The sequence below is a fragment of the Adiantum capillus-veneris genome, chromosome 14, assembly GCF_014529385.1.
Source record: "Adiantum capillus-veneris isolate H3 chromosome 14, ASM1452938v2, whole genome shotgun sequence".
Lineage (NCBI taxonomy): Eukaryota > Viridiplantae > Streptophyta > Polypodiopsida > Polypodiales > Pteridaceae > Adiantum > Adiantum capillus-veneris.
In genome coordinates this window covers 119,047,280-119,062,521 of record NC_140944.1, presented here as the reverse complement: position 1 = coordinate 119,062,521, position 15,242 = coordinate 119,047,280, and the positions used below count along the sequence as shown (strand labels likewise).

Below are 15,242 nucleotides of genomic sequence, written 5' to 3'. Positions count from 1 at the left end.
CCAATTTAGGTTGGCGGACAATCGAAACGGAGGCGAATCAATTTTTTTCCTCACTTTTGCGACCTGATGTTTGAGGGTGTGAATTGATCGAAAGCGGCAAAATTTTTGAAGTTTGGAGTTGGCCGAGATGTGGATTGGTAAGAAGGTGCTTCAATGAACTTGTGCATGTGGAGCACCACCGGCATGCGAATCACGTGCTAAGAGCCCCTCGTTTGTAAATTCAAAGGAAAAAGCTTGGCTGGACTTGGAAAAAGGGAAAGAAAATTTACTCATAAGGAGGGGGGAAAAAGAACAAAGTGAAGGCTTAGACGGAGAGGGCACTGGAGTGGCGCCCTGCTTCACTACCAAAAAAGAAATTTTTTTCTTTTGCCTTGAAAAAAAGAGGGAAGAAAGAGAAAGAGGAAGGCAGCGTTCTTTGACAAAGGAGGACTTTCATTTTTTCCTTGGGCTTGGGGAGAAGGAGGAGGGGAAAGAGAAGAGGCTTTTCGTGCGTGTGCGCTCGGCAATCGAAGCCATCACACAAGGTGTGGTCCATGAAGCTGGTCCATGAAGCGGCTCGAAAGAGTGAGGGATTTGCAAAAGAAGAGGCCATTGAGGGTTGCCAAGAGAGGAGGCTTCTGTCGAAGCGAAGCCAGAAGAGGATGTTTCGGTTGAGGCATGTGCCGATGGAGTCAAGTGGCGAGGGAGGTGTGTGCCTCTTTGTATGAAGCGGCGATGGCCATGGTGTAGCCAAGAGCAGACTACATGGGTCTTGTACATGTGTTTTTGGTTTGAAGGAGAAACTATCATTAGCGATTTTGGCGTCGTCTTTTCCCCCTTTCCCGCTTTCTTCTTTGCTCGTCTCCAGGGTGTGTGATCGTGTGCGTCCCCCGGGCCCCCTGTGTGTGAGAGAGAAAGAGAGAGAGGTGGCGAGTTGTGGAAGAGCTGGAAGAGGGCAAGATCGGTGTGATCGCTCTTTAGTAACTGTGCAGGTTGTGTGTGTGTTGGGCGAAGTGCATACGAGGCCCTGCTAGTGTGAATCGTTTTTTTTTAAGGTGTTTTGGAGAGGATAGGGGTGCTGTGAATACCTTGAGCAATATAGGGGCAGTTGCGTGTGTGCCGGGTGTGTTCCCTATTCCCCCTCTCTAGCGTGCCCCTAGGTAATCATAAAAGCTCTGGAGATTGTGCAAATATTCTCAAAATGTGACGCAACACGGTAGAGCGAAATACATTGATAATGAACAAAGAATATACAAAGTACGCAGAGTGAACAGATGGAAATAAAGGGTCTATATGGATACAAAGTAATCATTACAAGAAGAGCATAGCTCGTTTCATAACCTCCCGACCACCCCCGAGCTTTTTCAATTACACTCTCACTCTCACTCTCACTCTCAATCTCAATCTTGTGCACAATCACAATCACACTCTCAATCTCATGATGGCAATAACCATCATAATTAGAATCGCAACACGATCACAATCCCAATATCACGACATCTTGCACATATCTCGTTTCATACATTGATTTTTGCATCGTCTACAAAATAGCCAAAAGAACATACTCGTGCAACCAAATCAACATGATAATCAAATTCAAAACATCATTTTGTTCCATCATAAAAGAGTATAATCATTTCTTGATTGGATGAAACAAAAGAGATATTACCTGTGTATATTTGTTTGTAAGCTAACCTGTTTTACTGCTTGTAGGCTGCCCTGCTGCTGCTGACAATTTGTTTATGTCATAACTTTGTGATACAAACTCAGAATATAAGCTTCCAGGTACTCAAAACGACGGGAACAGGTCTGGTCTACAAGGCATCGCGGACTGAATTACGAAAAATGTTTTTTTTTCTTTGCTGTAAATGTAACTTTTAGGTCGCGACTTTCAAAATTCCTATTTTTGGGTCTCCACTACTTTTTCAACTTATTTTAAGCCTACCCATGCATTTTAAGCTGAAACACATAAATATAAAACATTGATATTAATAAAAACGTCACCATTAACTACGTTTTTATTATACTGTTCATAAACAGACTACCTGTTGTTCATTAATCTTTATCAAAATATGTCTTTAGTGTATTATTTAAAAAAAAGAGTATATTTTCTCTCTTAATATCTTAAACTCATTCATATAAGCTCTATCTAATAGACTATTCAACAATTTTTCAAATCGTGCTAAACGAAACATATGGCGTATTACATTCTTTTCGACTTTAAGAACTTCAAAATTTAGTCCTATTACATTCTCCCCTTATCAAAATTAACTCTGTCCTTAGAGTTGGAAAGAGGAATTTTTAATATACAAAACATCAAATTCAATCTAAGAGGAATCTTTTCCATGATAAGAAGAATCCTACTTCTAAGTTGTCTAACTCTATAATAAAATTGGTTTCTAGTACTGCCTTCACATCTTTTCTTTAGAATAAGATTATCTACATAAATATATTTGTTGGTATTCTCACAAAATTTGATGTTTCAAAGAGGAATTTACAAACACACATAAGCAATCATGATAATACAAATAATCCTTATGTAAGCAAAATTTATTCTCAACCATCTCTCTTGATTTCTCAGTTTAATTTCAGGTATAATTTCTCAGCCAGATTAGAGGACAAGAATCAATGTGTACTACTAGAATCAATTAAGAAATTCAATTTCAAATCTTAAATTTTTTGCATGACTTTGATCATAGAAGCTTTCAAATGATGCATCAAAGACATAAAACATCATAAAGAAGGGTTAGATGACTTACCTTCACCATCCTCATCGTCAATAGTTTCCAATTCAACCATCTTCGTACATATTTCCTTATCAATGGCTTTGTTCGAGCATTTGAAAGTCTGGTGGCCTTACTCTTCTTGAAACTTGATTGATCTCGCAGCTTCTCCCGCATCGTCATCGTCTTGATCATCGCTCCTCTTTTGTTTCTTCTTCTTTGATCCTTCATCTCTTGGAGACGGCGATGAACCGTTTCCATATTTAAGTTCCATTTTCTCCTCCACTTTGTCTTCTTACACCAGCTATTCTCTTTCCTTTATCCGCTTCCTCATATCTGTTAAGATCTTCATTGAGCCATCGAATAATCTCCTCTTGTTCTTTCAATCACTGCTGATATGCTTCCATTGCTACCGCAGGATTGAAACCGCTCTGATACCACTTGTGACGCGACACGGTAGAGCGAAATACATTGATAATGAACAAAGAATATATAGAGTACGCAAAGTAAACAGATGGAAATAAAGGGTATATATGGATACAAAGTAATCATTGCAAGAAGAGCATATCTCGTTTCATAACCTCCCGACCACTCTCGAGCTATCTCAATCACACTCTCACTCTCACTCTCACTCTCAATTTCAATCTTGTGCACAATCTCAATCTCAATCACACTCTCACTCTCAATCACAATCACAATCACACTCTCAATCTCAATCTCAATCGCATGATGGCAATAACCATCATAATCAGAATCGCAACATGATCACAATCCCAATATCACAACATCTTGCACATATCCTGTTTCACACATTGAGTTTTGCATCGTCTACAAAATAGCCAAAAGAACATACTCGTGCAACCAAATCAACATGATAATCAAATTCAAAACATCATTTTGTACCATCATAAAAGAGTATAATCATTTTTTGATTGGATGAAACAAAAGAGATATTACCTGTGTATATTTGTTTGTAAGCTAACCTGTTTTACTGCTTGTAGGCTGCCCTGCTGCTGTTGACAATTTGTTTCTGTCATGACTTTGTGATACAAACTCAGAATATAAGCTTCCAGGTACTCAAAACGACGGGAATACGTCTAGTCTGTAAGGCATCGCGGACAGAATTGCAAAAAACGTTTTGTTTTTGGCTGAAAACGTAACTTTTAGGTCGCGACTCTCAAAAACCCTATTTTTGGGTCTCCACTACTTTTTCAACTTATTTTAAGTCTACCCATGCATTTTAAACTAAAACACATAAATATAAAACATTGATATTAATAAAAACCTCAATATTAACTACGTTTTTATTATACTTCTTATAAACAGACTACCTGTTGTTCATTAATCTTTATCAAAATATATCTTTGGTGTATTATTTAAAAAAAAGAGAGTATATTTTCTCTCTTAATATCTTAAACTCATTCATATAAGCTCTATCTAATAGACTATTCAACAATTTTTCAAAGCGTGCTAAACGAAACATATGCCGTATTATATTCTTTTCGACTTTAAGAACTTCAAAATTTAGTCCTATTACACAAAAGCTTCGGGGTCCCAGTGTAATATAGAGAAGTCAAGGGTGATCTCCCTATCGGAAAACAACTCATTTGACCCTTGTATCTGGGCGGGGGAGATTGTCACAAAAGGGAATATATTCAGGAATCTAGGAGCCCCCTTGGGGGTGGACATAACTCACAAGCAAATATTTAAGTGGGTGCTTGAGAAAATTAAAACAAAAATGAGTGGATGGGAGTATGCTCTTTTCCCTTTCCCAAGTCGGATAAAAGTGATGAATGGCTTTATGATTCTTACATTGCCTTCACTAGCCCGCTTCTCAAGATGGCTAAGTGTCACTGGAAAGAGTTATTAAAACTAGTAAAAAGGTTTTTATGGAAAAACAACACGAAATCCTCCAGGCCATGGCAATGGGACCGGTGGGAGTTAGTTGCTCGACCGGTGAATCAAGGAGGCCTCGAAACCTGTGGCCCATGCAGAAGCTTGTTGCACCACGTTTGTTGTCTCCTTGGTTAAACAGGATCAAGTTTGGGCTGTCACGGTCAGAGATATGATTGAAACATCTAAACTTGTCTCGGATGGTGGAAAGTGGAGAGAGGTGGAGATTCATGAGAATCTGTTAGCCCCGGACTGGTCTACCTTAAGACTGGGAGGCAGCTCAGGAGAATTGGTAAGAAAATGCAAGAGAGCAGCAGGAGTCTTAAAGTGGGGGAAAGAAGTTAGATATTTCAACAACTCGATTTTGCATTGGTCCCCCTGGCTGTCCAAAGTTGTAGATCTGCCATAAACTCCCTATTGGATTGAGACAGCCAAGAAATTGAATAATAAGGGTCTGAAGTGGCTTGGACACTTCTGGGATAGTGGCAACAAGAGCTAGAAAACCATTGACCTTCTGGCTACCCAATACCCAAATTGAATAGCTTGGAGGTCTTGCTGGTCCACAAAGTGATGAAGGAGCTTGACAATGTAGTGATGCCAATCTGTGATTCGGTGTTTTGACTGGAATGCCTGGAAATGGCCCGGAATCAGTCTATCATGGAAACCCCATCCTAAAAGCATTTATCAAACAATGATGCATAAGAAGAATTGGTCTAGCCCCCTGAACAAGCTATGGAAAAAGCAATGTTCGGAGGAAAGGTGGGAGCAAGTATTGGAGTACATATGGAAGCCAAAGGTTCTGGAGCACATGAAGGTCTTTCTATGGAAGGTAATTTGGGGTGCTCTACCAACGGGGGTGAAGATTCAGGAGAGAGCGATTGGATCAGATCGATGCTTGGGGTGCAGGATGGCTAGAGAAGATCTGGCCCACCTATTCATGGACTGCCCAACTATTAAAGGCCTCGCATGGAAAATATGCAAGTGGGTCCAAAGACCATGGAAAATTAGGTTCTTCAAGACTGACCTATTCCTTGGAGGCAAGAATTCAAGAAGTCCTGCCCTCCTCGTCAGCACTCAAATCGTAAAATATTTCTTTTTACATAATGTATGGCAGACAAGGAATCGCCGTGTGTTTGAAGAAGGTTATGAGGTGGCAAGCTACACAAAAATTACTCAAGAAAGCAAAGTGCTAATATGGACGCTCGGGTGCAAGCAACATTTGGAGGATTGGTCTAGGACTACTTGTGCATTGTTGTCAGCAGATGGAATGCCTAGGATGGCGTAAAGATCTCAAAAGGACAATTTTTTGGACCATGTGTATTGGTGAGAGTGGCTGCCCTGATGTAATTATAGTCTTTGGATGATGTCATGGCTCAACAACAGCATGGCCTTGTAATTTTGTTGGGCTGCTCAGTATAATTCACTCACAATTGTGAGTTTTGCAAAAAAAAAAAAGGTCTTGAAGAGAAAGACATATGTCATTTCAAATGCTATTTCCCAAACTTGCACTATTTGATAGATAATATTAAACATACAAATAATTCTTCATTTACAATATGCTTTGAAAACCTTTAAGAATTTACGAAACTATGTATTTTTTGTGAATATCTCTTTAGGTAAAAATCAATTTGTGGAGCTTTCAAACTCTTTTCAAAAAGTTAAGTGTACATATGAGAGTATTTGGTTTTTGAACCCTAACTTGGGATGAACTTTTTTTTTTGGGTGCAAAACTCACAATGTGAGTGAATTATATTGATCATCCCAAAAAATTACAAGGTCTTTCCATGCTCGTGTTGAGCCATGACATCATCTAGGGACCATAATTACATCGGCTATCTGGGAAGCCACCCCTAATGACACGCTCCCTTAACCTTGATACACAAGGTCAATTATCATGTTCTTCTGAGATCTTCTATTCACTAATGGCCAAGATTTTCCCCCTTCCTAGGCATTCCATCTACTGAGAACAAGGCACAAGTAGTCCTAGGCCAATTCTTTGAGTTTTGCTTGCACCCAAGCGTCCATATTAGCACTTTAATTTTATTTCTTGTATAATTTCTGCGAAGCTTGCCACCTCAGAACCTCCCTTAAACACACGACGGTTCCTTGTCTGCCATACATTATGTAAGAAGAAGTACTTGACGAGTTGAGTGCTGATGAGGAGGGTAGGACTACCTGAATTCTTACCTCTAAGGAATAGATCACTTTTGAAAAAACCAATTTTCCATGTTCTTTGGACCCACTTGCATATTTTCCCTACGAGGCCTTTGATAGTTGGGCATTCCATGAATAGGTGGGCCTGATCTTCACTAACCAACTTGCACCCTAAGCATCGATCTGACCCTATCCCTCTCTCTTGAACTTAATTAACCTATTTTTTCTACTTTTTTGAATTAAGACAATATAGAAAAATCTACTTCCTTTTTGGCTTTCTAAAAGAAGCCTTAGAGGAGAGTTGTGTTAGGCATACTTTCATTGAGACTTACCTTAAATGTTATTTGGTTGTTACAAAATTAATTGGATCTTTCAATTTCAGCTTTCATGTCACATCATCACATGGCTTGATTTCTCTTGCATTCTTTTTTTTTTGGACCTGCCCAAAGCGCAAAGGCTATAGAAATGCGTTCTCTTTTTGCTGACTAAAATATTTTTTATTTATTTTATCATTTTGTGGGTTTTTATCAAGAGCCACTATGTGGAAAGAAAACGTATTGTTTTAGTGATGTTTTAGTTTTGGTTTGACATTTGAACTGCTTTGCTGTTTTGTTGAAGCTAGCAGTGGTGCGTGCATTCAACTGTGTGCAACTGTGGGTGAAGCCAGTGGCCTGGCGTGGATGGTGGGGCTCAAATCTAGCTACATGTATGTTGGGACTTCAAGAAGTGATGCTTTGTGGCTTCCCTCAAGGTGCGGCCTTGAGTTTTTGTGTGTATTTAGGTTCAAAGCAGATGGTTTTCTTTCTTCCTTCCCTGAGGGTGCGATTTCATGTTTAGCGTTTTGATCTCTGATGATGGTGTGTGCAGGTTGGATTCAAAGATTTTAGATAGGTTTTACTTGGGTGGCATATAATGCCTTGTGTGGGTGCTAGTTTCCTTTTAAGGGTTATTTAATTGGAAGCACATTGAGGCAATGCCTTCATGCATGACGGGATGCTTTGACGATGTTGTGTGCAGGCTGGATTCGGATATTTCAGACAAAAAGGCAGTCAAAGAAAGACATCATGTTATGATGTGCATGCATGCTTGGCTCCAGGTTCATAACATATTGCTATATGCTTAAACCTATTGGCTCAACCTATTGTTGGCTCTAATTGCAGTCGAAGCTAAGTGCTCTCTCAATTCGGCCATTGTCTCTATAACAATGAAGGAATGTAATCGGGTTGCATATAATGCTTTGTGTGGGCGCTAATTTCCCTTAAAAGGCTAATTTCTAATTGGAAGCACAGTGAGGCAATGCCTGCATGCATGAGGGGATGCACCATCGGTTGTTTATAATGATGTGTACACACTAGCTTGAAGCGCCTAGAAATCTAGCAATATAGCATCAAGATGGCAGCCCGTCCAAGCAGTGTTGTTGTCATGGCCACGCCGTTAGTAGTATTTGGGTGGAATTAAAGCTTGAATTGCATGTGGTGGTGTGTCAACGTTTGGTTATGGAGTAATGTTGCGATTTTGTGTTTCACTTGCTATGGCAAATAAACAATTAAAGCCTTTTGGCTTGCCTTCTTCATTTTGGTATGAGGGGGTTTTGCTACGACGTCTCGTCAATTTCCTGATCATCTTTAGATGGCTTCAGATGTAAAGACAATAGACCGGGCAAACTTCAAATATCAGTATGTTGTGCAATAGTGGATAAGCTGTGATGATAAGCACATGCCCTATTATGGATTCATGTCCATCATTTTCCAGGGTTTTGTTCTTTGAGTTTATGGGATTAAGAATTTTTTTTTTTCTTTTTGGGAGTAGAATTAAAATGCCTTTGACCAAGATGAGAATATCTTTGATGTATCGATGGAATGGCGGACTTGCCAATATATACTTGAAATTTTTTGGGAGGTTTTGAGGATGCATTCTCGCATAAAGTGATGGTTTTAAGATTGTTTTTCACCTAGTTGTGTGTCACATGGCTGATTTTATGTGATTGGTTAGTATCCAAAAATTATCTCAACCATTTGAATTTTGCTTTATTATTGCAAATTTTTCACTTATGTAACTTTTCCTTTGAATTTAAGGTGTTATGAAAAAGCTCAAGATAGACAAAATTCCAAAATTTTGAAATTACTTTTTTGACTACACTATTTTTTAACAATATTTTTGAGCATTTGAAAAAAGAAAAAAAAAATTTAGATTCTTGTTGTAATTCTGAGGCAGCAAGGTTATAAAGGGCTATCTTTTTAAAAGAATGTGTTGTCTTAAAAAAGGAACGCAAAGTGATGTACAATTTCCTGTCATTAATGATAAAATATTGCTTCTACTTATTACAAGTACACTTTTCTTTGGCTATCCATACAGAAGGAAAAGTGTTATGTAAGTATGGCACTTACAAAATACCCAAGTCTAACTTTGGTAGATACATGAGTGCAGATCTTCTTGACAGGGAATTTCGCCATACAGTGACCTTTGTTGTGATAGAGATTTACCTCTTAGAGTTTGTTGAAGCCTTTGCTGTTCATGACTTTGTGCGAGTTGAGGGGGCGTGTGTAAAAAGGGCTGTTGCAAAGGACGATGGTACTTGCTTGTGGGCTTTGTACACGGATGCCACCACATTGGCTGTTAAAGCAAAACCTTTTGATTTCTCCATATTTATCTAGAGTAAAAAATCAAAGACTTGCTCTCTCAAAGTGCAAGTGCTATTGAGTTTGTGTGAATAGATGCATTATCATCATCAAGATAGAGAATGCAACTAAAAGTGATGGCACTCGTAGTTTTTGATTAACTGTTGCTGATGGGCCTTCCACAAGTGATCGAGCTATTGTGAGTCTTAACCAAGGTTTCATGCGATTAAGTTGTATTCTTTTCTCATGTTTGTGTGTTGATGGAAGCTTCTCTTTGTTCCAACATGGCACCTTGATTATCAACTTATGGTAAATGAAGTGAAAGAAAAGGGATTCTACTCTTGCATTGCTTGTAACATCAATGTCTTCAAACACCTTTCGAACACTCTTAGTGTTGTCAATGCTACAATATTGTGTTCGCTTCCCCCCTCTTTGGCTGTTGTCTATCAAGACTACTTGCATAAGCAAGTTTTGAACTGAGGTTCTGGGAAGAAGGTAGCTGTTTTATGTGGGAAAATAAATCAAGAATGTATCTATATTTACATTAGGGAAAATTTGGACTCACAAAAGAGGCCTTATAAGGAGTTTGACTTCCTCTCTCATGTTCAAAACAGGCTTGCGGTAAAAGTTTTGCAAATTAACTCTAAACTTGGCGGAGATTTGACAGTTAGAATCTACTCTTCAAGCTCTTTCTATTGATATATAGCATACCATGAGATTCCTCATATTTTGAAAGATTCTATTTTTGATTCTCTTGTGATGTGACAACTCCGTTTAGAATCTAGAGAATACAAAATAGAATCTTTCAAAATATGAGGAATCTCGTGGCGTGTTATATATATCAATAGAAAGAACTTGAAGAGTAGATTCTAATCGCTAAATCTTCGCAAAGTTTAGAGTTGATTTGCAAAAAATTTATTGCACGCCTGTTTTGGAAATGAGAGAGGAAGTCAAACTCCTTAAGGCCCCTTTGTGGGTCCAATTTTTTTCTAATGCTTATTGGTGATTGTTGAATTCATAGGTGTTTGGAACCTTAGAGATTATGAGTGTGAATAGCTTGGATGTGGAGTTTTCTTGTGGTATGGTATGTCTTTGAGAAGCAATAAAAGCCTGTTCAACTGCACATTGCCTTGTCCTGTTTTTCCTAGAAAGTGACTCTTGCAACAACAATGTGCATAATGCATCAAACTTGACAACTTTAGGATTTCCTTGGGTCATAAGTCTCCAAGTACTAGCAAAATTCTAGTAAGAATCTGGTAAGGCATCAAGAACAGTCTGCACAAGAATACTATTTGAAATGACTTCACCTGTAGAAATAAGTTGCTCATTGATATCCTTGACACTAGCAAGGAAAGTGTCCATATCATCCTTCTCATGCATAATCTTTGATTCCAGCTCTTTACGCAGCAAAGAAATTTTAGCCTCATTGCGACCTGCATAAAGACTAGCCAAAATATCCCAAGCATGTTTTGTAGATTTTGTTGAACGAATGTGAGGAACAATGGTGCACTTTATAGGCAATGCAATAAATGCATGAGCTTGCGCATCCTTTACATCCCAACGAGATTGTTTTGCCGTAGGCAAAACAACTCTAATAGCAGCAATCCTTGCAACAAGACCTGCAACATCCTCAACATCGCCTGTATCCTCAAAACCAGGACGTACATCAATGCCCTGCACAATATTCCAGATGCCCTTTTTGACACAAGAACATGTTGCATCATATAAGCCCACATAGGGTAATTGTCCCCATCCAACCTGTCCTCAACAGCAAACATCTTGAACACATCTGTGTTGTTGTGAGCCATGGTAAATGCTGCACCTGATGTGAAAATTGCCTAAAAAGAGGAGAAATGAACCGAGAACAACACGTGCTATATAGCACAAACCGTAGAAGACTGTAAGGCACCTGTTATGAAGAAAACGACACTAAAAAAAATTATGTACAAAATGACGAAATAGCTTGTGCAGTACTACCTGTACTGGAAACGGAGGCCAAAATGAGCCCGAATCAAAAATCTGAGGAGACTAAGCTCTACAAGCACTCTTAGAATTTTTGTCGACCTGCAAACGCTCACCAAAGCTCACTGAAATCGGAGAAAATGAGCAGACATGTGCTGGAGCTGCTGGCGGCTAAGCCCGGGAGGACGCAACTTGCTCTGATACTAGTTGTTGGAATTAGGGTTGCAGAGAAATGCACACAGCTTGGAGAAGACGAAGGAAGCTCAAGGCACACTATGGAGAGTGTATCACTTATTGTACAATGGAAATATGGATAGCCCTAGAGTGATGGGGGTATATATTATGCACGGGGGGAAAAACCTCCTAAAGAGGGAAAAAATGCCCCGGCGGTCCTAGTGTATTCACACACATCACTACCACATGTATATGGTGACGGCCAGTTTTCAAAACCGCGACCGCAAGAACCAACCCCAAGAAGGGGACACCACATTACCAAGAAAAAACGTTAAAAAATACTTTTTTTTTTTAACATTCACCACCCCTCTAGGCTTAACCACTGGCGGGACGCCACCAATTTGGCCACATCTCTCATTTTATCACCAAAAAACAAAAGCCTCTCTCTCTCTCTCCTGCTGCTCGACTCCGCCAACTCTCTCTCTCACTTACCCTGCCGCTACATCGCCCGGCCCAGTGGGCGCATGAAACAGGGTGCCACTGTCTATATTCCCTTGGCGGGTTGCCACGCTTTTGTAAATTCCCTCTCTCTCTCTTTCATTATTCACAAATCACACACTCTCTCTCCCTCTCTCTCTCTCTCTCTCTCTCTCTCTCTCTCTCAGCCCTCCTTGTTCATCCATACCCCTGCCCAACAGGCCGCCATACCTCACCCCTCCCTCCCCTCTCTCCTCCACACTCCCTCGACCTCACTCTCCCCTCTTGTTTTCTACCCCATGGCTGGCCGCCACTCTGTCTCTCTCTCTCTCTTCCCCCCCTCCCCCCCGGCGTAGGAACTCGCCATGCAACACAATCCTCCCTCTATCACTCTCTACACACACACACACACACACACACACACACACACACACACACACACACCACACACACACACACACACACACACACACACCACCCTCACCCCCCCCCCCTCTCGGTGGGCCGCCACCCTTACCTAAAAGAGTTGACCCTCATCCTTCTCTCTTGTTTCCACGGGCGGGCCACCCCGAGCCCACCAAAGGCGAGCTCTCTCTCTCTCTCTCTCTCTCTCTCTCTCTCTCTCTCTCTCTCTCTCTCTCTCTCTCTCTCTCTCTCTCTCTCTCGCTTCCGGACCAAGCCCAAAGGCACTACACATGATTTTTCACCCTCTCTTATTCACACCACACACACACACACACACACACACTCTCTCTCTCTCTCTCTCTCTCTCTCTCTCTCTCTCTCTCTCTCTCTCTCACACACACACACACACACACACACACACACACACTCCCCTTCCCTCGCTCTTTGTCGGCCATGCACTGCCTGAGCCTGCTCTCTCTCTCTCTCTCTCTCCTCTCTCTCTCTCTCTCTCTCTCTCTCTCTCTCTCTCTCTCTCTCTCTCTCTCTCTCTCTCTCTCTCTTTCTCTCTCTCGCACTCCCTCCTCAACCCTGGAGGTGCCAGCACTAAGGTCATTCTCTCTCTCTCTCTCTCTCTCTCTCTCTCTCTCTCTCTCTCTCTCTCTCTCTCTCTCTCTCTCTCTCTCTCTCTCTCTCTCTCTCTCTCTCTCTCTCTCTCTCTCTCTCTCTCTCTCTTCTCTCTCACTCTTATCCACAGCCTCTTTCTTCTCTCTCTCCCTCGCGCCCTGTCTCTCTCTCTTCTCCTCTCTCTCGTCTCTTCTCGTCAGACAAGCCCGAAGGCGCAGCAGGGTAAAACACACACTCTCTCTCTCTCATAACACTCACACACACATACCCCACACTACCCCCCATTCCCCTTCTCTCACCCGTCACCCCCCCAGTGAGGCCTGCTGCCATCTCACTCCCGCCTTCTCTCTCGCACTCCCCTCGTCAGGAAAACCCAAAGGCGCCGCGGTCAAAAACTCTCTTTCTAACACACACACAAACACACACACACACACACCATCTTGCCCTCACTCGCACACCCTCCTCACGTTCTCTGCCAATAGGCAACCAAAAAAATAAAAATAAAAATAAAAAGAAAAAGAAAAAGAAATTATATATATATAACTAACTATATACTCCCTCGTTCACACGCACACTCATTCACACTCACACACACCTGCTCCATACATACACACACAATCCCGAGCAATGCGCACACACACTCACAACGCATTTCATTAAAAAAAAAAAAACACTCACATAACCTCACATAAATACACCCATACATATATGCACTCACGAGCGGACTCACATATATACCACACACGTCTACACGCACGAACATAAACACACCAAACACGCATGCACACACTGGGAAAAAAATTTAAAAAACCAAGAAACCAACGTTGTCACGACTTTTTTGGAGCAAGTGATTGCGCATATGTACATACCCATGCATGGTGCATCGAATAAAGGATTGCCCATTTTCCAGAGCCAGGTGGTTACGTGGGGCCCACATGTGTACAGGTAGGACAAAGTGTACATAGTGCATCGATTTTGACTATTACCAGTACGAGTGTGTTTTTCTATAATAATGAGGAGTTGGTAGCACGTAAAACTTCTCGAGGAAGCTATCGGCGGGTTGACGACATGAGGTAAGTAGGTGCGTCAGATGGCATATAGTTGTGTCAGGAGGCCGAATGGGGTCAATACTTGCACGTGGATAAGTACGGACACAACGTGGGTGTTTTCCTGTGATAATTATGCAGAAAGCTCATCATGAGGACCATATTTTGGGGCCACTTCACGTGGTTACGGGATGCATTATTGAAAAACGTTGAGTGCCAGGTGTGCGGATGGATGCAGCAGGGTGACAACTATGCACTACGAGGTTAGTTTTTGGCCTGTTCGGGGTCCGTTTGAGGTCAACTAAAAGGCCAAGGGTGCCAAAGTAAAAAAGCTAAGTGTGGGAACTGAAAAAACAGAGAGAAGACCAGTAAGAGGAGGAACAATTGCAACTGTGTTTTTGCTCATTTTGGAGCCTGTTTTGGCGTAAACTGCTCATCCGAGGTCGGATTTGAGCACTTTGACATTGTAGACTGGGGTTTTGGGCCATTCCGGATGCGATGGCACTGTCCATTTTTCCAAATTCCTCACTATTTTTCTGATGTTTTGGCTTTGTAAGTTTCTCATATGAGCGAAGCTTCTGCTCCAGTTTGTGATTGTAGCTTGCATACATGTAAGTTTCTCCTATGAGCGAAGCTTCTGCTCCAGCTTGTGATTGTATCTTGCATACTTTACCCATATTGTGTGAGCTATTTGCCCCATTGGTGTTGGCCCAAGCTCATTTGTATCTAAATATCAAAAGTTCTCCTCTTTTGAGCTGAGTTTTTTTTTTGTGTGTGTGTGTGTGTCTCTGTGTGGAGTGGGATAGTGGATAGTCTCTCTCCTCTCACTCCATCGGTGTGCTCCCTGTCTCGGCCAGGTGGATTGTGTAAGCCGGGTGGTGCCCCATAGTGTGTGTGTGTATATCATTCCAGGAGTGTGTGTCGGGTCATTATAGAGGTGTTCTTTGTGTTTCCATCCCGCTCACATTCTTTTGGTGCCCCCACTGAGGATCTTGTTCGAGTACCTTCTGCTTCGAGCTTCAAGCTTCCAAATTCGGGATTACAAGTTACAGGTTACAGGTTACAGGCTACAGGCTACAGGGACAGGGACAGGTACATGTGATTCACACAGGTACAAGTAGCTGGAGTACAGTGATATACTAGCAGTGGTGTCACTTGCAGTTGTTGTGGGTATGCATCATTTGGCG

At 41.3% G+C, this 15,242-nt stretch overlaps 1 protein-coding gene across 1 annotated transcript; it reads left to right on the top strand.

Moving 5' to 3' along the window:
• Positions 1-533: 533 nt before the first annotated feature.
• LOC147443021 (uncharacterized) lies at positions 534-13,669 on the top strand. Its single transcript, XM_086529467.1, has 7 exons — positions 534-687; positions 3,261-3,455; positions 12,372-12,448; positions 12,660-12,831; positions 12,994-13,103; positions 13,328-13,469; positions 13,563-13,669. Exons 1-7 carry the CDS (start codon positions 534-536, stop codon positions 13,667-13,669), a joined length of 957 nt encoding a protein of 318 aa, XP_086385593.1.
• The last annotated feature ends 1,573 nt before the right edge of the window (positions 13,670-15,242 follow it).